This window comes from Pygocentrus nattereri, chromosome 21 (assembly GCF_015220715.1).
Source record: "Pygocentrus nattereri isolate fPygNat1 chromosome 21, fPygNat1.pri, whole genome shotgun sequence".
NCBI lineage: Eukaryota > Metazoa > Chordata > Actinopteri > Characiformes > Serrasalmidae > Pygocentrus > Pygocentrus nattereri.
The window spans coordinates 11,030,953-11,054,854 of NC_051231.1; the positions used below are offsets into that span (position 1 = coordinate 11,030,953).

At 40.7% G+C, this 23,902-nt stretch overlaps 1 protein-coding gene across 3 annotated transcripts; it reads left to right on the forward strand.

The window, feature by feature from the left end:
• The first annotated feature begins 271 nt into the window (after positions 1 to 271).
• kctd6a (potassium channel tetramerization domain containing 6a) lies at positions 272 to 6,058 on the forward strand. 3 transcript variants are annotated; one of them, XM_017704720.2, is made up of 3 exons: positions 272 to 326; positions 3,025 to 3,133; positions 4,893 to 6,058. In XM_017704720.2, exons 2-3 carry the CDS (start codon positions 3,107 to 3,109, stop codon positions 5,577 to 5,579), a joined length of 714 nt encoding a protein of 237 aa, XP_017560209.1. In that variant the 5' UTR covers positions 272 to 326; positions 3,025 to 3,106; the 3' UTR covers positions 5,580 to 6,058. The 3 variants fall into 3 exon arrangements, with proteins under 3 accessions (XP_017560209.1, XP_017560208.1, XP_037388037.1); XM_017704719.2 differs by having other exon boundaries at positions 279 to 364; XM_037532140.1 differs by lacking the exon at positions 272 to 326 and adding an exon at positions 365 to 487.
• The last annotated feature ends 17,844 nt before the right edge of the window (positions 6,059 to 23,902 follow it).

The following is a 23,902-nucleotide window of genomic DNA, read 5'->3' on the forward strand; positions in this document are numbered from 1 at the left end:
TTTTTCGTGACTTTATAATGATTATAAAACGGACCTCATTTCCATATAGGGACCATAGATTCTGGAAAACTTCAGCAATTTTTACAGAACATGTCTACTGAATTTCTAATAAGTACATTTCTAATGAGGTGGATGATGTTTTCAGTGATACTAGCCCTTTAAGAGCTGACTAGTGACTATCCAAACAAACGTGGAGGTGTTCGCATCTGCGCATGCGTGTCTGAAAGAGCCGTGGGCGTGGCTGCTGCAGCCCTATACCGTTGGGGGAGGGGCTTAGGCGGAGCTCCAGCTCGACGCAAACGGACCGCTGTTCAGTTCGGTCTCCGGTGAGTGGACGGTTTTCACCCGGCCAAGCTCAGAACAGGTCAGCGGTTTGGGTCAGAGCGGTGGGCGAATGATCTGTGTACTGAATCCTGAAGATACAGGCCGAGTGTCGCGCGGGCAGATGTGCAGTGACCCGCCATGGAGCTCAGATCAGCTAAACTCGGTACCATAACACGCTGAGCTGCCAGACGGAGAAAATAACTCATTTGTTAACGATAAGCGTTTTGCTGCATCGTCTTCGGAAAGGATCTACCTCTGTCGTGGGAGGAGATCTTTGGGATGGTTGGGTCCGTCCATCATTATGTGGGCTAAAGTTGGCTTCTTATTCGAATTTCCCGTTCCACCTTAAATGGTGCAGTGGTTGCAGTGCAGCCTCAGGTGCCACAATGTAGCTGCTACAGCATTTAAGGTGGGGCGGAAAATTCCTATAAGAGGCTCGTGAATGATTGGCTTACGGGTCACCGGTATCTAGTAGGGCTTTATGTCAGATCTGTCGCTTTTATTGCGTTAAAGGGGAACTCCACCCAAAAATTCTACATAATTAAATGAGATGTAAACAAAGTCATTCAGTGGTTTGGTGCAACGTGCTCCGTCCTAGAGAAACTTACCGAGTCAGAACTATTCACAGTGGTGGTGATAGGAACCAGACGTCCACCTCTAAAAGCTCCCTCACAGAAAGATATTATATGAAATGGTTATGATGTCTGACACATTGTTTTATGATAGTTTTGAGATAAAGGTTTGGCTTATAATGTATTTTAATGCAGATATTTTAATCCATGCATGGCGGAGGGGTGCATGCAGGGCGTCGTGAGGCCCTAAAGAGAAAAAAAATCTCATATTTTACAGTTTTACCATCAAACATTGGATACAAAAATCAGAAGACTTGTGTGCACTGTTAGAAATAAAGGTTCTGTGCAGGTACATTTTTGTTTGTCAAGGTAAAAACACTGTGTTCCCTCAAAAGTATAACAGTGGTTTTAAGGTCCAACTGTGCACCTTAAATATGTTTTTCCAGGTGAAAAGTACATATTTGTACATTTTCATAACCGAATGTTTTAAAACAGAACAATAAAATAAAAGCCTGGAGACGAGACGGGGTGTGGAGTCAATACAACTTAAAAAATAGAATTTCAATAGATTCTGGTACAATTACGTTCCCTGACTAAAGGTACTGAGATGTACCCTTGAGGGTACCACCGCAGTGACAGTTTAGTACCTTTATTTCTGAGAGTGTAGGTTCACTGGTGGTTCTGATAGTAACAGAAATGGCTATAGTTGTGTTGTAGACCTGGCGACCCCTGGTTCCCATCACCACCACTGTAAGAAATCAAGTGTCTCTAAGTTTCTCTACAATGAACCATTTCACACCAAACTACTCTGACTTTATGTACATCACATCAACAGAGTTATGCAAGAATGAAAAATTGGTGGAATTCCCCTTTTAACAATGAATATGAACAAGTGTAAGCGAGTGCATGTTGTTCAGGTCTTGTAAGCAGCATTATTTGACACATTCATCATCCTGTTTTAACACGGTGAGGTTGACATTAATAAGGTCAGATTGAATGATTTCCAGCATCAGATCTGTGCGTGTCTGTCGAACAAAAAATGGTCATTAAAGTGGAAAAACACTGAACACATCAAATGCATCCAGACACAACCTTCGGCACAAGGATACCTCACGCATACACACGGAGAAACGGTTATCTACGTGAAAAATAAGAAAAACAGGAGGTAACAGAAACCAATACTGCGGTACATTATGGGTGGCTCCACCCTCAGTGCTACAGTATTTATAAGACTGTAAGTGCTGTTTGAGTTTAACTGACAGGCAGTACTGCACTATTAAACTATGAAAAATATTGGAGTAGAACATTTAAATCAAAGAAATATAAAGCAGTATTACCCAATAATTTACATGCACTTTATAATCCAGTAGCTGCAGAAAATCAGATTCTGCCAGTAGTCCGATCAACATGTTTACATGCACTTGGGTAATCAGACAATGGGAAAACAGTTTACATGAGTCAGTTAGGAATCGGATTTCAGCTTTGCAACGAGCGAATAAACTTTAAGCCGGTAAACGTAACGTAAAACTCAAACTTCATGCAGCGGCTTTTATTAAAAACTATGTGCCACTTTACCAGATAATATGAAGAAACAACGTGTAGAAGATTTAAATCCGTAATCTCCTCGAGCGTGTAGTCAGTTTCAGAATCGCTCCAAAAGTGTTTTACTGCGTCTCACGTCAACACGGCTTGCTTTTTTCTGGTACCGCGGCCTGTTTTCACACTTGTGCAGTCTGAGGAATCCGGAAGAAATCAGAGTTTACATGCACTGAGAAATCTTATTACTGAGCTAAAATCCAGCTCTCTTTATCAGATTTCTAGACCTTACTGCGATCTAAGAAATCGGGGGATGCTGTTTACATGACCACTTGAATAATCGAATAACTGCAGAATCTGATTATGGATTATTGAGTGCATGTAAATTACTCACTGTTGGTTACTGGCCACGTGTTCATGTCGGCCGAGGGCTAATTTCAGTGGTTCTTTGAAAATCCCTCAACGGAAATGGTTCTTCTATAAGCATCGCATCAAAGAACCTTCTGGCACCTTTATTTTCAGGAGTGTGTTGTCTCACACTGCACTGTCAGTGCCACATTCATGTTTTTCGTTGTTTGTTTTGCTTTTACAGATGTTTATCACATCTAAAGGCAAGAGTAGACAGAGTCCCTTCATCTTCTCCTCATTTGGAAAGCAGCAAAGAAGCACTGCAAATGGAGAATGGAGACTGGGGATACATGGTAGGTCATTCGCTTTCCCCTCCATCATCTTCCTTATCAGACAATCATAGCTGTCATTCTCTTATGGCACAGGTTCCCAGCTGCAGACGTGGAGGAACCCCTGCCCTGTGCATTTTTGTAGTATCCTGTTTTGCTGTTGGTTTTATGTACCAATAGAAGAAATAATTAAATTATTATTGTTTTCCAACCTCTTGCCAATCTTTTAGATTCAAACAGGCTGTTTTTATTACTGGATCTTATATGTAAATGACCTCATTTCTGATTGGCTGTCCTGTACTGTGTATTGTACTTTAAAGTACATTTTAAAAAGTCTGAAATGCTCCTTAGAACATCCTAGTGAGTGGGCAGTGCTAATCGGATGTAAGCTGAGTAGGAGGATGTATGCAAATGTGCTGGTTTTTGTGACATCACAAAAACAGTGACTTCCAAATTCCAGATTTTGCACATTTTCCATTTAAGGACCTTTTTTTTTACCCCCCCAATGTTTTGAAAAATATCTTTTTGATTTTTATTTTATGACATAGAAAGATTTCAGTTCAAAACAAAAAAAGCATTATTCAGACAATGCCATCACGTTTTTATGTAACTACCGAAACACAGAATTTGTCCGTAGGCGGAGCCTTTAGCCACGCCCCTGCATCCCAGTCCCTCCTGGCTACATGGTGTGCAGTTTCCCATTGTTTTGAAGTAGCCTAAATGTGTTTGAGTCTTAAAAAAAAATCGATTTGAAATATTAAGAACTGTCACCACCAAAACACACATATTCTGCAATTAAGTGAACATTTTTGTGTTTTAATGAAAGTATTATGATTTTATTTGTTTACAACTGTTCAAAGCTGTGTTTAGTAGTCATGTTGTGGCTAGCGTTTTTGAGTTCTGCTCAAAATGAGCTAAATTGTCACTACCGAAACAGTCAGAGTGAATGGCACATTTTAAATAGTGTTTATGCAGAATATTAAGCTCATCATCATAAACTGCTTGATCCATTTAGCCAGTCTTAGAAGTTGTTTGAGCATTTCCTGAAGTGATCCAAACACATTCAGTGATGCTGAGGTCTGGACTCTGAGGTGGTTAGTCCATTGTTTGTTTGTCCTTCTATGCTTGATGTGTCTTCTCAGTGAGGCTTCTTGAACAGCTACACATCCTTTCAGACCCATGGTGCTGAGTTGTCTCACAGCAGATGGATGGACAAAAACACCCATGGATGTTTTTCAGATCTGTAACAGATCTCATCTCAAAGATGAAAGCTATAAGTGCTGCTGATCTGATGTGGACAGTTTTGGTGGTCTACCAGGTTTTCCAGGTGGTTGTTAGCAGTCCCATTTTAATCCAGGTGGTTGTTTGGAGTCCTGATTGATCCAGCTAAGGTTGCGTCTCCAATAAGGAAAGCAGAGAAGTCCAGGTGACCCTGTCCCTTGCTATTTCCTCCTCATTTTGGGGGATCCTGAGCTGCTACCAGGCCAACTTGGAGATATAATCCTTCCAAGCGAGTCCTACGACAACCTAGGGTTCTTGTCCCAGTCGGTTGTGCCTGGTAAACCCTTCAACAGGAGGCACCTGGGAACATTAACATTAAACTCTTTTAAATAAATAAAAAAAAAGATGTTGGTCTTCATGATATGGATCACTAACACGTAAAATATCGGAACTTGGATTGAATCATGACCTCAGAATCCTATCAAACCTGAAAACATTTATTGTTACAACCTAATCTGCATTATTTTTGGTAACCAATGTCTGTAATTGTTTTTATTTGTAGATGACGGATCCGGTCACCCTGAACGTTGGAGGTCAAATATACACCACTTCGTTGTCTACTCTGCAGCGTTACCCAGACTCCATGTTGGGCGCCATGTTTCGCGGAGATTTTCCTACAGCAAGAGACACCCAGGGAAACTACTTCATTGACCGCGATGGACCACTGTTCCGCTACATCTTGAATTTCTTAAGGACATCAGAACTGACTCTGCCGTACGACTTTAAAGAGACGGAGCTGCTGCGTAAGGAGGCTGACTTCTATCAGATAGAGCCACTGATCCAGTGCTTAAGCGACACCAAACCGCTCTATCCGTTGGACACCTTTGAACAGGTGGTGGAACTCTCAAGCACTCGGAAGCTCTCAAAATACTCCAACCCCGTGGCTGTCATCATTACCCAACTTACCATCACCACCAAGGTTCAAACTCTGCTTGAAGGGATCTCAAACAACTTCACACGGTGGAATAAACACATGATGGACACCAGAGATTTTCAGGTATCCTTTACCTTTGGACCTTGTGACTACCATCAAGAAGTGTCCCTCAGGGTCCACCTTGTGGAGTACATCTCCAAGCAAGGTTTCACCATCAGGAACACACGTGTACATCACATGAGCGAAAGAGCCAATGAGAACACGGTGGAGCACCACTGGACGTTTTGCCGGCTGGCACGGAAGGTCGAAGACTGATTACTTTTGCCAAGATGGTCTAGATGTTTGCCCATAATAAGGGATCGAGGCAGCTTATTGTTGGTACAGTGATGTTTCCCTCATTGCATGTTATGGTTGCATCACTGAAGCATATAGATGTGTACAGTACTGCGCAAAAGACAGTGGCCACTTTTGATCTACTTAATTTCTAGTCAGTCTGCATTTAAGAAATAGAGCATAAAACACATTACACAAATTACAGTTACACAAAAGCTCCACTCTTTATCACAGATTCCACTCTTTTCAGGAGACTCACTTTCAGTTTCTTAAAGAAATCTGCAGACACACCTCCAAAGTTCAGTCTTAGAAGTTGGTTGAACATTTTCTGAATTCCAACCACATTTAGTGATGTTGAGGTCTGGACTCTGAGGTGGTCAGTCCATTGTTCAGCGTCTTTGCTTGATGTGTCTCAGTGAGGTTCTTCTTGACACAGCCGCACATCCTTTCAGACCCATAGTGCTGAGTTGTCATCTCACAGTAGAAGGAAGGACAGAAACTCCTGTGGATGTTTTTTTCGATCTGAAGAAGCTTGATTTTCTCTTCTCTCTCAAAGAGGAAAGCTGCTGTTGATCTGATGGGGACAGTGTTGGTGTCTACCAGGTGTTCCAGGTGGTTGTTAGGAGTCCGATTTTTTCTGTAGCTTTTAATCATTTTTTGAACTCCACTTCTGTTTTTTTCACTTATTTTCCTTTGACTTTCTTCTTCCTTATGCCTTCCTTAAGTCTTCAGTCTAATCTCCTCCAAAAGATATCCTAAAAAATGAATAACTTAATTAGTCGTAATGTTATTTAATGGCCGTTTTGACTATAAATTGAATAAATAAAGGGTGCTCTCTGAATTTTTTACAGTACTGTACCCATCAGTAGTATGTCTTGAGTGTGCCATGCTGACAAGAGGTAAAGCCTCATAGTGATTCAGTATTTAATTATTAATATGCAACTTAAATGTGACACTGGACAAACACAAAGAGCAGAGCTCTGTGTGGTACAGAAGGATTTTTTTTTAACAGCTCAAGCAACAGTGGCTTATAACCTGGTCAATATGTAAATGAAATTTTATTTAATCCTTACTATGTATGTATTTATTTATTCACACTTCTTTGCTTTTTGGCATTTGTTGTTTACAAAAAATCCAGGAATAGTATTTTTTTTAGACAGTCTTCATTATTTTGTTTGGAATGCTTCAAAATGTTTCATTTATTTCACTTACATTATCTTGAAAATGAATTATTCAGTATAAGAACATCAGGTGCTTCACTCCAAGCATACTGTTTACTTTCCAACTGTGTTTCATCATTAAATGAATAGATGTGTTTTGGAAAATGCGATAGGACTGGTTACCCGTCCTCTGGCCACACATTGTTTTATGACAGTCATAAAGGTTTGGCCCAAAATGTATTTGGATCCATTTATTTTAATAAGTTCTTGGTGGAGGTATAAACATAGGGTCTTGTGAGGCAAAATAGTCCCCAGCGAAAACATATTTTCAGATTCACCAGTATTTTAGCATCACATTTAAAAACTCAGAATGCACATATGAGTTCACTGGTGGTGTTGAATAGTAAATAAAATGGCTATATTTTTGTTGTAGTCATGGCGACCCCTGGTTCCTATCACCACCACTGTAAAGAAATCTGTCAAAAATGTTATATAATGTTCCATTTCACATCAAACCACTCTGAATGACTTTGTTTACATTTCAACTATTAAATTATGCAGAAGGTGTTTCCAACAAGAAGCTTGTGTTAGAGGTTCTTAAGCATTCCTTAATACGTACCAGTCCAATCAGGTTCTACTTAATATATCTTCCAAACTATGTCTAGTTTTTTAATGGACCTTGGTTAATTAGGCAGGTAACAAAATACAGGTGTACGTTATTGCAGCATTGTTTATAACTAATGTAATTGATGAAGTATTGTTCCTGTTTCATTAACCTCACATACCTCACACCTGACTGCAGTGGCTATAAAGCCATTGTATTTTGGCCAACGCCTTCTTTTCCCATCCGTCAAGTTCCCAACTACATGTTCGGTCCAAACTCCAGAGTATGTTAACAATGTTATTATTTTGGGTAACAAGATGGAGAGTTAAATTACAGAAGTTCTAGATAATAACTGGGTAAGCGTGAGGCACAAACTCAAAAGTACTGTGTAATTATTTGGGGTAAAGTGATAATAAGTAACCAGGCAGTCTGAATTACAGTGTAACACCACATGCTTAAAGCATAAGAGTAAATTAGTATAAGGTACTTGAACAGGGAAAAATACATCAGTCATATATATATCTGTCTATTACCTGGAAACAACACTGAATGGACTGTAAAATTATTATTGTAGTTTTACCTTACCATCAACTATTAACTGTTTTCTGACTTACTTTCCTGCTTGTGACATTACAGCTAGATTTATTCTAGATTTGTCTGTACTTACCACCTTTTTTATAGTTCATAGCTACAAGGGCCTGGGTTCGATTCCCTGGCCGGGTGATCAGGGTCATGCCCAAAGACGTAGCCAGAACTAGAGATGCTAAATTGTCCCTGGGTGTGAATGTGGGTGAACGTATATGTTAGTGTGTCAGCCCTGTGATGGACTGGCAGTCTGTCCATGGTGTTTCCTTCCTTCCGACCTATGAATGCTGGGATAGGCTCCAGCACCCCTGTGATCCATGAGGATAAGAGGCTTAAATAATGTGTATATTTGGAGTTTTTCACGCTTGTCTGGTTAATACCTAGAACTTAAGGGCCTGTAAAAGAGTGTTGCCATGTTTAATCTTGTGTCACTATGTTTAAATCTACATGCGCCCTGACTGTATAGCAGTGTTGTTAATATATGACATTTGTAGTATTTTAGATATTTTGTCCTGTTATTTCACCTTTAGAAGGTCAGTATAAAGGCTTGTCTTGAATCTTGTCTTGAAACAGGTTTTACACCTCGACGTGCCCAGCAAAAAGGAATCATTTATAACACTCCTTTAAAAAGCCTCTGAAAGTGTTCCCTGAAGTTACTGTTTTATGTATTCGATGTAGTCTGAATTGTCACTCTAAATATGAACAAACAGAATTCAAAAATCTTGTGAAATCGATAAGTGCATATTCTCTTAAAGCCACTCCGTGTGATGTACAAACACTTTATTTATGTTCTTTTTTTTTATTACTGTGTTTAGATGCATTTACTGTTTACTCATTAGTCGGTATATGCTGTATTCTGATGTACGTGTTTATACAAATAAACATGCTATAAAAGGTAGTAGAACAACATTTTTGTTGTGAATTTTTAATTCCTGTATTCTCTGTTTATGAATCAAAACTAGTGTACATTCAACTTATTTCCTCGGTTATACAGCAGGTAATGTGGATAAATTAGTGGCTATAAACCAGAAGGAAAAAATGTGTAGGGATTGTGTCCATACAATGATGTTACTGTTGTTTTAGCTGTCTACCACGCATACTACAGCTGCAATTAAATAATGAATATGAGCTCAAAGTGCAGACCGGCAGCTACAATTTAACGGTGTTTACATCCAAATTGAACAAATAATTACAGTAGAGTTACTTTCAAGTATGACACGTGCATTTGGAATCCTATGCTGATATATCTCAATATGACATAGTCCAAGCCATCATTAGCCTGAAAAATCAAAACAAACTGATCAGATAGACAGCAAAGACACTAGGTCTGGACAGGTCAGCTATATGGTGCATTCTTAAAAAGAAAGAATACACTGGTCAACTCAGAAAACACCAAAAAGCCTGGGTGACCGTGGAAAACGACTGTAATGAGTGACAAAATAATTGTTTCCCTGGTGAGGAAAACCCCTTCAAAACAGTTGGTCAGATCAAGAATGCACTCCAAGAGGCCGGCCTACTTCTGTCAAAGTCAGTCAATCAAGAGAAGACTTACCCAGAGTAAATATACAAGATGTAAATCATTGACTAACCTCAAAAACAAGAAGATTAGAGTTAGGCAAAAAAACATCAACAGAAAGCCTGTAAAGTTCTGGAAAACATCGTATAGACTGAGAAGATCACCTTGGACGAGAATTTGATTAGATTACATTAAATGACCCTTATTTGTCCCACAACAGGAAAATTTCACCTCCGCATTTAACCCATCCATGCAGTGAAACACCACATACACGCTAGTGAATGCACACAAACAGTAGGGGGCAGTGAGTACGCTTGGGGGGTGGGGGGTTAGTTTGGGGGTTTGGTGTCTTGCTTGAGAGCATACCTAACCAGTAACCTTCCAGTCACAGGGCTGCTTCCCTCACCTCCAGCCCATTACTGCCCCTATGGCAATGATGGGAAGAGAAGAGTATTGAGAAAATAACAGACCTGCTCATGTTGCACAGCATACCACCTCACCTGTCAAACATGGTGGAGGCAGTGTTATGGCATAGGCATGTGTATCTGCCAATGAACTATTTTTCTTATATTTGCTGATGATGTGACTGCTGACAAATTCTGAATTCTGAAGTGTATATGCGTATATATTACCTGCCCAGATTGAGTCAAATGCTTAAATAAATAAATAAATAAATAAAGACTTTTTTAAAGCATATTCTGCAGTGGCCAAGCCAGTCGCCTGATCTCAATCCAACCAAGCATGTATTTCACTTACTGAATGCAAAACTTAAAGTAAAACGTCCCAAGAACAAGCAGGAGCTGAAGATAGCTGCAGTAAAGGCTTGGTAGAGAAAACAAGTATCTGGAAATGTCGGTGGGTCCAAGCCTTCAAAAATTCATTGACTGCTAAGGATTTGCAACAAAGGGTTATGTTATATATGAAAATGGCTGTAATTCCTACACTGTTCGTCCAATTTGGATGAAAATGCCCTCAATTTAAGGCTGAACATCTGCACTTTTAGCTCATATTATTTCAGTTACACTCCAAATTGATGTGGTAGACAGCTAAAATAACAATAACTTTGTCAACATCCAAATATTTATGGACTTCATTGTAATTCCATCAGTAGTGTTGGGCAATGTGTCAATGCAATTCCATTACATATGGAATCCAATATAAACCTGAATTTTGAACAATGTTGTAAATACAAAAATAATCAGCTGAGACATGTTTGGTGTCTGACGTTTGATTCTTTAGCAAATTAATGCAATAGAAGTCTATATTGCCTAAAATATTTAGTAGACGTTTCATGATTTTAATGCTTATTACTTTGTAACAGAGGGCAAATCAAAAGGGAACAAGCCAAAAATAGTGAAATGTTTATATAACTGAAGTCTCCCAATTATGAATGAACCCCAACATTTTTGAAAAGCCTGACAAGAAAGCAGACATTAGATCCAGTGAAGTGAGATAGGAAGAAAGAATGCTAATGAAGTGCTAATGGTTTCCAGGCCACATGGACTCCTATTCAAGCTGCTACTCTGGATATGGCTCTTCAAAACACTTCTAAATCTTCTCTGGGTAATCATAGTTGGACATTTGTTACAACTATTCTGAAACCTTGTGCTTTCACTCTGTAGCATGTTCCATATCTCATTCCTTTGATTCATCAAATACCAACACCCTTCTGACCATCTGGAATGCTATACTACCAGCTTAGCAAACATCCTAGCAAACAGCTAGGATACCATGACAACTGCGTAGCAACAGCTTACCAACCATCTGGAACATCATATCAACCCCCTAGCAACTGCCTGAGATACCATAACAATCACTTAACCAACACCCTAGCAACCCTTTGCAATACCATTTTGACTGCTTACCAACAACCTAGCAACCACTCAGCATGCCATTTAAATCAACAAGTAACTTTGGATTACTCGACTGTGTGTCACAGAATTCACCCCTAATTATTACAACCCCAATTCCAATGAAGTTGGGACGTTGTGTAAAACATAAATAAAAACAGAACTATAATTTGCAAATCCTTTTCAACCTGTATTCAAATGAATACACTACAAAGACAAGATATTTAATGTTCAAACAGATAAACTTTGTTTTTTGCAAATATTCACTCATTTTGAATTTGATGCCTGCAACACATTCCAAAGAAGTTGGGACAGGGGCAACAAAAGAGTGGGAAAAGTTGAGAAATGCTCAAAAAACACCTGTTTGGAACATTCCACAGGTGAGCAGGTTAATTGGAAACAGGTGTCATGATTAGGTATAAAGGGAGCATCCCTGAAAGGCTCAGTCGTTCACAAGCAAGGATGGGGCGAGGTTCACCACTTTGTGAACAACTGCGTGAGCAAATAGTCCAACAGTTTAAGAACAACGTTTCTCAGCGTGAAATTGCAAGAAATTTAGGTATTTCATCATCTACAGTCCATAATATCATCAGAATATGATCGCATGTCGCATGGTGCGAGCGGAACCACCTGCAGCTCAATGTGACGAAGACAAAGGAACTGGTGGTGCACCTGAGGAGGGACAAGGCACCGGTGACCCCTGTGTCCATCAGGGGGGTCAGTGTGGACACTGTGGAGGATTACAAATATCTGGGCGTATATACTGACAATAAACTGGACTGGGCTAAGACGTGCAATAACAAGGAATTTAGGGATTTCATCATCTACAGTCCATAATATCATCATAAGATGGTTCAGGAACTCTTCTGGGCTCAGGAACACTTCAGAAAACCATTGTCAGTGAAGACAGTTCATCGCTCCATCTACAAGTGCAAGTTAAAACTCTGCCATGCAAAGCTAAAGCCATATATCAACACCACCCAGAAACGCCGCCGGCTTCTCTGGGCGCGAGCTCATCTGAGATGGACTGACGCAAAGTGGAAAAGTGTCCTGTGGTCTGATGAGTCCACATTTCAAATTGTTTTTGGAAATCACGGACGTCATGTCCTCTGGGCCAAAGAGGAAAAGGACTGTCTGGATTGTTATCCGCGCAAAGTTCAAAAGCCAGCCATCTCTGATGGTATGGGGATGTGTTATTGCCCATGGCATGGGTAACTTGCACATCTGTGAAGGCACCATTAATGCTGAAAGGTACATACAGGTTTTGGAGCAACATATGCTGCCATCCAAGCAACGTCTTTTTCAGGGACGTTCTGCTTATTTCAGCAAGACAATGCCAAGCCACATTCTGCACGTGTTACAACAGCATGGCTTCGTAGTAAAAGAGTGCGGGTACTAGACTGGTCTGCCTGCAGTCCAGACCTGTCTCCCATTGAAAATGTGTGGCGCATTATGAAGCACAACATATGACAACAGAGACCCCGGACTGTTGAGCAACTGAAGTTGTACATCAAGCAAGAATGGGAAAGAATTCCACCTACAAAGCTTCAACAATTACTGTCCTCCATTCCCAAACGCTTATTGAGTGTTGTTAAAAGGAAAGATGATGTAACACAGTGGTAAACACGCCCTTTTCCCAACTTCTTTGGAATGTGTTGCAGGCATCAAATTCAAAATGAATGAATATTTGCAAAAAACAAAGTTTATCCTTTTGAACATTAAATATCTTGTCTTTGTAGTGTATTCAGTTGAATATAGGTTGAAAAGGATTTGCAAATCATCTCATTCTGTTTTTATTTATGTTTTACACAACATCCCAACTCCATTGGAATTGGGGTTGTATAATCTTCTCTTGGCAGCTATAATATAGCACTGTTAAGAAGTACATAAACAACTCACAGCGAGAGCTTGCCAGGTCAAAGTACAGCGTACACACAGTGGGGTTAGTTTAACACAATAGCTGTGTTACAAAGCCTAGATCAGAGCCAGTTTATGAGGAGCCTAGCCTCTTCCTATTTCCCCTGTTATTTCAAACACAGAACTGCAAAATGCCAGAGGACACCCCCATGAGTGAGTCCTCAATGAATTAGTTAAACAGCTAAAAACAAAAAGATTAAAATAGTTTCTAATCACCCGCCCAGAACTTTCCTTTATTTTATAAAGTAGAAGGATATATTTCTTTTTTTTTTAAAAACTAAGAAAGTTTACCTGTGTTTCCTTTTTGTACTGCAAGCTTGTTTCGGGCATCAGGACACTGGCATTACTGCTACTCAGTGCTGATTGGTTGGCAAGCGGAGCAGCTCATTGGCTGTTCGTGCTCATTGAGGTCATGAACTTACAGGTGGTGCCCTTTTAAACTCCTAGAACTTGAGTTTAAAAGCTCTTAAAAATAAAACTGCAGTGTTAAAATGTTTTATTTAGTGCTGTGTTCAGGAAATGAATGTATACTTTTATATTAAATATGTTTAGGCCTTTAAAAATGATTTTGCTCAAATGCTCCATCTTGACCCACTTATTTTGGCCTTGAGCATTTGAGCCACCCAGAAGACATTAGAGAGGTAATTCTCCTCTCTACAAGTTCTCCGGGTGTGTCCTTCGGTAGGACTGTCCTATAAAGAATCCTCTTTGTTGTCCTAGATCGAATATGTATCCGATTCATGGCTATGCGACCTCAGTGTAAATGCTCAGATCGAATTTCAGGCCTCTTTCCACTGAATGCCATCACTGAGTGTTACTATGGCAGCACAAGTTAAAGCCTAAAAACGGCGGAAAAGCAACACATCTCACCCTTATGACTTCATCTCGCTCTAATGATGAGCAGCTCAGAGTTAATTACCTACACAGTGAAGGCTCCTTCTGCTCCGTGTTTGCTGTTTATGATTCACGTGATTCATTCTTGTGACGTAGGATGTAGGATGTGCGCATGCAGGTCACTTCAGCACGCCAAATGGTTCATTAATGACAGATTGGATTCATTTACCTAAAGGAGTGTGAATTATCGTGTCAGAGATCGGATCTGGGCAAAAATATGGATTTGAGCAATGAGACTCGTAATGTGAACACAGCCTTAGTAGCTTATTGGTCACACAAATGGAATAGTACTAACGAGGCTACATGCTGATGTCACCACAAAGGCCCCGCCTCTTGCATTTGCCTAGCTAAACTGGGGAAACTGGGAGTCCTGTGAATTGTGTTTGTTGCTTTTTCACTTCTTCACAGAAATGGAGATGTTCTTATGTAGTACAATAAACCACATGTATACAAATACCTCTAAATGAAATACAACATATGTATAATCAAACATTTTACACATTATAAGGTAACGAAGGCGAATTCAAGGATGTGAATGACTTACACTTCAAAACAAACTCTGCTCCAACAGATAGCTAGCATATATCGGTTTGCTGACTGTTCGCCACTCCTGGACCACCCTCAGACCACCCAGATTACTGTACTGCATATAAAGCTCTACCTAGTTTTTAATCTTCTCAAACAGATTTTAAATGCACATTATTTTATAAAATAAAAGGCTATATCACAAACACAGAGAGAAATTTTTAATGAATAGGCCTAATAATCCTAACTAAACTAATTTACAAAGTATAATTAAAGAAGGAAGCAAGGCGAACGCTGGACCGTGAGTTGAAAATGAGCAACGATAAGTGGAATTTTGTTAATTACTCTGTTTAACTACCAGTGGGCCGCCCAGAAAACACTGAGCAAAATGCCAGTGGACCCTTAGCTTTGCCATCAGCGGGCCAACAGTGGATCACTATACTCTTGCTATCGTAGGCTGCATTTCTAGGGCCCTTATGAAGTGCCCTTGACTTTGGAACGATGAACTTAACAGTAAAGGAAGCCCATTTTCCTCAATACAAATTTAATACGGTTCATTTCTGGACATTTTATTATGCACAGATTAGTCAAAAGCATGCTGATGATGTCATGTAAACAAAATATAGTTCCATTTTATCACGTTAGACTCTTTTCATTAATCATTCATTTTGATTAATATATTTTAATATATTTTGGATTTGAAAACTCTATATTGATCTATATTGAACTGTACTGAATGAACTGTGTTTGGTTCACTTTACTAGACAAAGGGTCGGCTCTTTTACTGCCCTGCTGTGGCTCCAGGGCAGAATTAGATTTGTAGGTTAAAATAAAATAATCCTCCTTTACAGTAAAATAAAGCTCTGCTGATCGTTCAACACAATTTTAATAACAAATGTTTTAAACGCTGGGGTTAATGTATAACTGCTAATTCACCCTTTAACCCTGAAGGTTGGCAAGTAGACAGCTGATCTCCATAGCAACGGAACTCTCTACAATCTTACCTATAGCTAAGCATGGTAGAAGATTCATAATTGAGTAGGCAGCTATCTCACAGGGGAGATTAGGTCACATGTAGCCATATAACAACAAAGGAATATGAGGCTGTTTTACAATACCAAGTGCACTGTACACTGTTAGAAATAAAGGTACTATGCAGGTACATGATTTGTTCATCAAGGTACAAACAACGTAAGTGTACCTTTGAAGGTGCAACAGAGGCTTTAAGGTCCAATTGTGTACCTTAAATAAGTTTTTCCTAGTGGAAGAGTAGACATTTGTATCCTTTTATAAACTAATGTTTTAAAACAGAACATCCATCCATCCATCCATTTTCTAAGCCGCTTCTCCGTCAGGGTCGCGGTAAAACAGAACAATAAAATAAAAAGCCTGGAGGCGAGACGGGGTGTGTGGAGTCAGTACAACTTCGAAAATATCATTTAGATGGATTATGGTACAGATATGTTCCCTGACTAAAGGTACTGAGATGTACCCCTGAGGGTACCACCACAGTGACACAAAGGGTACTGCCCCAGCGACAGTGTCGTACCTTTTTTTCTAAGAGTACATGGAGCAAACACTATTTCCTCATGATACTTCCATATTCCAGGCCTGAAGCAAATTCAGATTGTGTCATTAATGCCAGGATGAAGGAGTCAAATGCCTGCACTGAAGCATTACTGGAGTTTCTGGAGCGCTAAGCAGATTTCCACCTGCTTCATCTCTCAATGATATGAAGGCTTTTCCCACCACATAAAGCTGAGGGCTTCTATAACAGCATATGGTTGTGTTTCGGTTATTACTGATTATGGTTATTGTGTTCATTTTATTCATAGAGCGCTTTTTACAACAGGCCTTGTCACAAAGCAGCTTTACTGAAAATCAGGGTCTGCATCCCCATGAGCAACACTAAGACAGTGACAGTGGTGAGGAAAAACCTCCAGAGGAACCGAGGCCCGAAAGGGGAACCCATTCTTCCATGACAACACAAATATTGCTGTTTTATTTACCATCCATAACCACCAGTGAGCTTATATGTCTCTCCTGAGTTTGGTAGCATGATGGTAAATCTGGAAAATAGTTCTTTGCCTGACAAAGAATGGCTTCAAAAAAGGTTTTAGGACAAAACTTTCTCAAAAGTATTCATTTTGTGTAATAAGTTTCTGAGTGGTAGCTTTTAGATGCATTAACATCTCCGGACACCTGGTTCCTATCAGAACCACTGTGAACAATTCTAAACAGACAGACTGGAGCATTTCATATCAAACCTCTCTGAATGACTCTGTTTACATCTTAAACAGTTTTAAAAATGTCCAATAGTGCTGTCCATGAAGCATTACAGGTCCTCTTTCATTATGCAAATGACCATCTTCAGAGGGATCAGTTGGGGTCACGTCTAATTTCAGATTCCTGTATTTCTTTGTTTTTGTTTTATCTCATATTTTTCTGCTACTCATAAAAGGAGCTTTGGCCCAATCCCATTTCTTCTTTTTACCCCTACCCCTTGTTTTCGAGTGTCATCCTAACCCCTTGGAACTGAGAACTGAGTTGGTTGAAAAAATCGGACCCTCAAATAAAAAGAGCATTACTTCATTAACAGGCTAGTAGCAGTGCTCTGTAGGCGATCCTGCCCATCTTCATTGATAGCAGAGGAGGGAAAAGCTCAGCTGCTGGGGTTTAGTTACATGTAGGGCATCATATCCTTTCAAAGAGAGGGTATAAGACCATTATTTATTATTGTCCGCCGCTAATTCTTGATGGTGATATTAAGCCGATGTCACCAGCTTCTTATTTGAATTTTTCCACCTTAAATAGCGCAGCAGTTACATTCTGGCGCTTCAGGCGTCAACATTGCTGGACTATTAAAGGTGGAACGGCAAAGCTAGCTAGCTAGCTACCGAAACATTAGCATGCTATTAGCGATTTGTTATGCTTGTTATGAAGAAAACGACCATAATACACTGAAATGACATTAAACTAAGACAATATAATGGTTATCATAATTTTTTACGGTGAAAATACTTACATTTGTGGGTTTCTTTAGTCGCTCGCACAGCCAAATTGTTTTTTTTTTTTTTAAACAAAAATTAGGACACCTAGACATGAACGCGCAAAACAGACGGATAAGGGCTGAGTGGGAGGGACAAGGGGTGAAAAGGGTTTGTCTCCTGTTGTTATAATCTGCCTCCTGTTTGTCCATGACTATTTGTTTGTGTGATGTTTATGTGTAGATATGGTATAGATACCGTGTGGTTGGTGATGCACAGAGAACCTGTTGATGTGTTCTCCTCTGGTTTTATATTCAGCATATTTCAGGCAATAGTCTATTCAGGGGATCTTAACTTGATGTAGTAGTTGCTGATTTACAATGAAGGTTAATGCTTTGAAGCTAGGTAAATTATAGCATTCCTTCTTATTTGCCAGCTTCTTGTTCAAATTTCCCCCATTCCACCTTAAATGGTGCAGTTTCAGGCACCAGAAAGTGACTGCTGCACCATTTAAGGTGGAACTGGAAAACTCGGAACAAGAAGCCGAGTTCCGCTTCGTCCTACTTACCGTGTTTTGGGGGTTTATTTTATTTGTATGTGTATGAAGATTAAGTGATTCAAACATTGATGGATTTGCTGATGCGTGTAAGTTTCTACTGAAGCGCTGAACTGGGTTTTAATGTCAGGTGCAGACTGAATACTTTTCTGCTGGTCCAGGCGGCTAATAAGCACTTCTGAGAGCCGTCCGTGCAGCCTAGATTAATCTGTGTTTGAGGATTATAACAAAACAAATTTGGGGAAAATAGGGTGAGTAATAAGGAAGCTGTGGCTGATTTAATCCTGAGACTCTTCATCTCTCAATACAAGTGAATTTGTTCACAAGCGGATCTTGACCGCTCCAAGATGGTGGACACGCAGACGTATCGCCTCAGCGGGAGAACAACAGACTACGCAGCATCTGGCTGTGAGCATCTATGGAGCAAATGCAGAAGATTGCTAGCTAGCTAACATTACTGCTAGAAAGCTGAATATGTTATCGGTGATGGTCACTAAATCATCACTACAATTTACAAGTTATGATTTCTCAAACAACAGAAATACCTCGTCAGATGAGCAGGACAAGCTAAAAGCTAAAGTTAGAAAGCTAGCTAACTGTAACTGGCTATCTAGACATCTTCCTTCAGTTTTGCAGTCTGGCTGAAAGTATAAAAACTTTTTTTCTTAAGTCCATTTTTTGCTAAATAGAGACAGAATTGCAGTTTTCTTTACAATCTCCTTTGTTGAATATTCCAGCTAAACAGCTTTAAAATCACTCCAACTCAAAATGCTGCACATTTCTATGCACGCATCATTGTCCTGTGGCATTGAAAGACATTTTTTGATAATATAAAATATAAAAGATTTTTCAAAGGTTGTTTAAGTAATAGATGAGTTGAATCATGACATTTCATTTAAGTGCTGTATGGCTTTAGCTGTAATGAGCAGTTGTTCCTGCGTGTGTGTGTATGTCTGTGAGTGGCCTTGGGAGAAGGAGGCCTTATTAAAGTTTGTGATTTGATGGGACACACACACTCATCTGGGATCTGTTTATATCATGAAACATTAGAATTGTCTGTGGGGAAAAAGGAAAAATACATGTGTAGCTAAAAATATAGAACGAGAAACACATAAATCCAAAATAATAGATGAAGCGAATAAATTTTGAAGATTTAGGTCTGAGAGTGGCCTTGGCCTGCGATTATTAAAAAATATATTATTTCTTGGCTTGATAAGGGTAGCATTTTTTTTGATCAATTATTTATTTTCATTATTTTCCACCTATAAGCAATAACATACATTACAGTATAAAATCAAGAATGGGGGTGATTGTGTACCCCTCCCACGAACTCCCACCCCCCCTCCCCAGGGTAGCATTTTTGATAAGAACAATGATGATGAGAACATTGAGGTGAAAAAACTAATGAAAATGATTTGGAGGTTGAAAATGGTGATCCATTGATCCAGTGGGGCGATTGGTTGTTGCCTTGGCCAACTCAAGATTCATGCTTGTTGCTGGAAAGCCTTAATTTTTCATAAAAGAATTTATGCCTTTTCCTGTCCGTATTGGTGTTTTGGGTTCTGTATCTGGCATGGCTAGCAGTCATAATTGGTTGACACCACAAGGATTCACAATAATAATATGGCATATTTGTATATGCAAAGGTATTGTATAATGCATGCTGGGTATTGTAGTGAGAGAATATTGATAAAACAAACATGAAAAGTATTGTGGCGTTGGCTCATAAGAAGAACCAGAGGGTGCCTTTCTTCCACTCCAGAAAAACGCTCTTATATTAAACAAAGAAGAGGCCACTGAATAACAGCGAGAATAGAAGGAAAGGTCACCTCTAGTAATACAACATCAACTAAACCCACACTAAATAAGCCACAGCAGAACACAATAAAACACAGCCAGCACGTAAACACATCTTAACAGCAACAAATGTCCTTTTAGTAGAGGGAGGAAGCGCAGGCAGACACAGCTTTGCATTCCATTGAGCTATTCTTGAAAAGCGGATTGTGTGGTGAACACCACAGTATATATAATTGTTCATTCGTTCAAACTGAATAGGCTAACGAATACAATGCTGCACTATAGAACACTGCCTCACAGGGTTGGGATGTATTGGAATACAAGTATTGGGATTTTATGTATTCAGAATACCGAAATTAAGCATCTGTATTCAGTCCAATTTACATTTTCTAAAGGCAGTATTCAGAATTATAATAATTAAAAGTATACTTTTAGCATATTTACCCAGTAAATAAAATGTATATACACCATCTTTGAAGACATCAACAATGCTTGTTTATTAACTATTTCAAAATCAGCACACAGTATATAAAGACTCTCAAGAAGAACTCAAAATTGGCTTTTTTTCAAACACTGAAGTTCCTACTAAAGCCTGAGTAGACTGATAAATCACTATGATGAGTCAGTTATTAACTCGAGTGTTAGTATCACTTCTGAGCAATGACTTAAGTGAACATCAGTAGTGTCTCATTAGTAGTGGACAAACGTTCCGTGTCAAGCTGCATACATATTGGTAAATGAAAATCACATAGCTACTCAGTTTATAGTCATATTTTTGAGATCTGTTATTTGGATATGGCCAGTTGTTGCCCTAGGTCATGAATGGGCAGTAAGATTATGGGAGCAGCAGGGGATTGAAATGGGCGATGAGAGCCAAAGAAACAAGCTAAATTTTGTATTCATTTTTCTATTCATTTGCATAAATTAATTTTTCATTAAACATATGGTAGCACTATTAAAGAAGGCACAGCTGAAGCACAAGTCTTTGTGCTTTATTGAACAGCTGTAGTTGACCACAACCCATCCATCCATCCATCCATCCATTTTCTAAGCCGCTTCTCCGTCAGGGTCGCGGGTTGACCACAACCATGCTGTATAAGAGTAAAGCTTTTGGATAACAGTTTGCACTACACACAGCTCATGTCTGCTCTCTCTCGCTGCCAGTTCTGCTTAACCCCCTGTCTCTCTGACACACACCCCTCTGAATGCATTACCTTTTATGTACTGTAATGCAATAAACATTACTAAATACATTCATAACAGTCTATTCAGTGTTCAACCATCACTACTTTTTTCAAAATATTTTGCCCAACCTTGTGCATATAACACTATATAATAATAATAACACTATATCTAAGCCAAAATACTCCTGTAAGATTAGTTTAAAGTCTTCATAAAGGTTAGAGAAAGAACATTAGCCATTTCTTTTGGATGTCTGGTGTTTTCAGAAAGCTACCTTTCGTCGCTGTCAAGAGAAAAACAGGAATTTCAAAATGGTAACTTGACAGGAGAGAGCAACAATCCTCTTTATATTTAAGGTAAGGTAAAGTGTTACAATAGCCCATACAGTGCTTGTTTTTGGACATCGACGACTGCTTCCTGACAGCCAAGAATAGCACAACATCTTCTGGTTCAGTAACTTTGCTACTGCAAACAGAAAAAACATGCCCACAACATCTTTATCTCAAACTTGCAGCCTTTTTACCTTTTCATAATTTTGTGTACAGCTACTGCATATACAAAATCATGACGAGGTAAAAAGGCTGTGGGTTTAAGGAAAATATTTTGCCATTTATAAATAATAATAATAATAATAATAATAATAATAATAATCCTCTCCATGGATCACCACCTTATCGTGGTGGAGGGGTTTGTGTGCTTGAATGATCCTAGGAGCTATGTTGTCTGGAGCAAAAGCTCCTGGTAGGGTCTCCCATGGCAAACTGGTCCCAGGTGACAGGCCAGACAAAGTGTGATCCATAATCACCCCTATGAAAACAAGAAAGCAGGACTTGTGTACCCTGCCCGGATCAGGGTTACCGGGGCCCCACCCTGGAGCCAGGCCTGGGGGAGGGGCTCGCCAGCGAGCGTCTGGTGGCATTCACTCATGGTGCCCGGCCGGGCCCAGCCCGAAGGAGCTACATGAGTCCCCCCTCCCATTGACCCACCACCGATGGGAGGGGCAGTAGTAGGGGTTCGGTGCATTGTGGATCGGGCAGTGTCCGAAGGCATGGGCCTTGGCGTTCTGATCCTCGGTTGCTGAAACTGGCTTTTGGAACTTGGAACGTTACCTCACTGGCGGGGAAGGAGCCTGAGTTGATGCCTCGCGGTTGAGAGATACCGGCTAGATATAGTCGGACTCACCTCAACACACGGCTTGGGCTCTGGGTCCAATCTCCTTGAGAGGGGCTGGACTTTATTCTTATCTGGAGTTGCCCACGGTGAGAGGCGGCGGGCAGGTGTGGGCTTTCTCATAGCCCCTCGACTCGGCGCCTGTATGTTGGGGTTTTCCCCGGTGGACAAGAGGGTAGCTTCCCTACGCGTTCGGGTTGGGGAACAGGTCCTGACTGTTGTCTGTGCTTATGCACCAAACAGCAGTTCAGAGTACCCAGCCTTCCTAGAGTCCTTGGGAGGGGTGCTTGAAAGTGCTTCTCCTGGAGACTCGATTGTCCTACTGGGGGACTTCAATGCTCACGTGGGCAACGACAGTAAGACCTGGAGGGGTGTGATTGGGAGGAATGGCCTCTCTGATCTGAACCCGAGTGGTGTTCAGTTTTTGGACTTCTGTGCAAACCACATTTTGTCCATAACGAACACCATGTTTGAACACAAGGATGTCCATAAGTGCACATGGCACCAGGACACCCTAGGCCGCAGTTCAATGATTGACTTTGTAGTCGTGTCATCGGACTTGCGGCCATATGTTTTGGACACTCGGGTAAAGAGAGGAGCTGAGCTGTCAACTGATCACCACCTGGTGGTGAGTTGGATCAGGTGGTGGGGGAAGATGCCGGTTAGACCAGGCAAACCCAAACATATAGTGAGGGTTTGCTGGGAACGTCTGGCAGAAGAACCTGTCAGATTGATCTTCAACTCACACCTTTGTCAGAACTTTAACCAGATATCGGGGGAGGTGAGGGACATGAATGGGTCATGTTCTGCTCCTCCCTTGTTGAAGCGGCTGACTGTAGCTGTGGTCGCAAGGTAGTTGGTGGCTGTCGGGGCGGTAATCCTCGAACCCGGTGGTGGACACCCCAGGTGAGAGATGCCGTCAAGCTGAAGAAGGAGTCCTACCGGGCATGGTTGGCCTGTAGGACACCAGAGGCAGCTGGCAGGTATCGAAAGGCCAAGCGATCTGCGGCTTCAGTCGTTGCCAAGGCAAAAACCCGGGTGTGGGAAGAGTTTGGTGAGGCCTTGGAAAGTGACTTTAAGTCAGCTCCGAAAAGATTCTGGCAAACCGTCAGGTGACTCAGAAGGGGAAAGCAGTGTGCCACTAGCACTGTATATAGTGGAGATGGTGTGCTGCTGACTTCGACTGAAGACGTCATTGGGCGGTGGAAGGAATACTTTGAGGACCTTCTCAATCCCACCAACACATTCTCCAGTGAGGAGGCAGAGTCTGGTGACACGGGGATAGGCTTGTCCATTACTGAGGCCGCAGTCGCTAAGGTAGTTAAAAAGCTCTTTGGCGGCAGGGCTCCAGGGGTGGATGAGATCCGTCCAGAGTTCCTCAAGGCTCTGGATGTTGTGGGGCTGTCTTGGCTGACATGCCTTTTCAACATTGCGTGGACATCGGGGGCGGTGCCACTGGATTGGCAGACTGGGGTGGTGGTGCCTCTTTTTAAAAAGGGGGACCGGAGGGTGTGTTCCAACTACAGGGGAATCACACTCCTCAGCCTCCCTGGTAAGGTCTA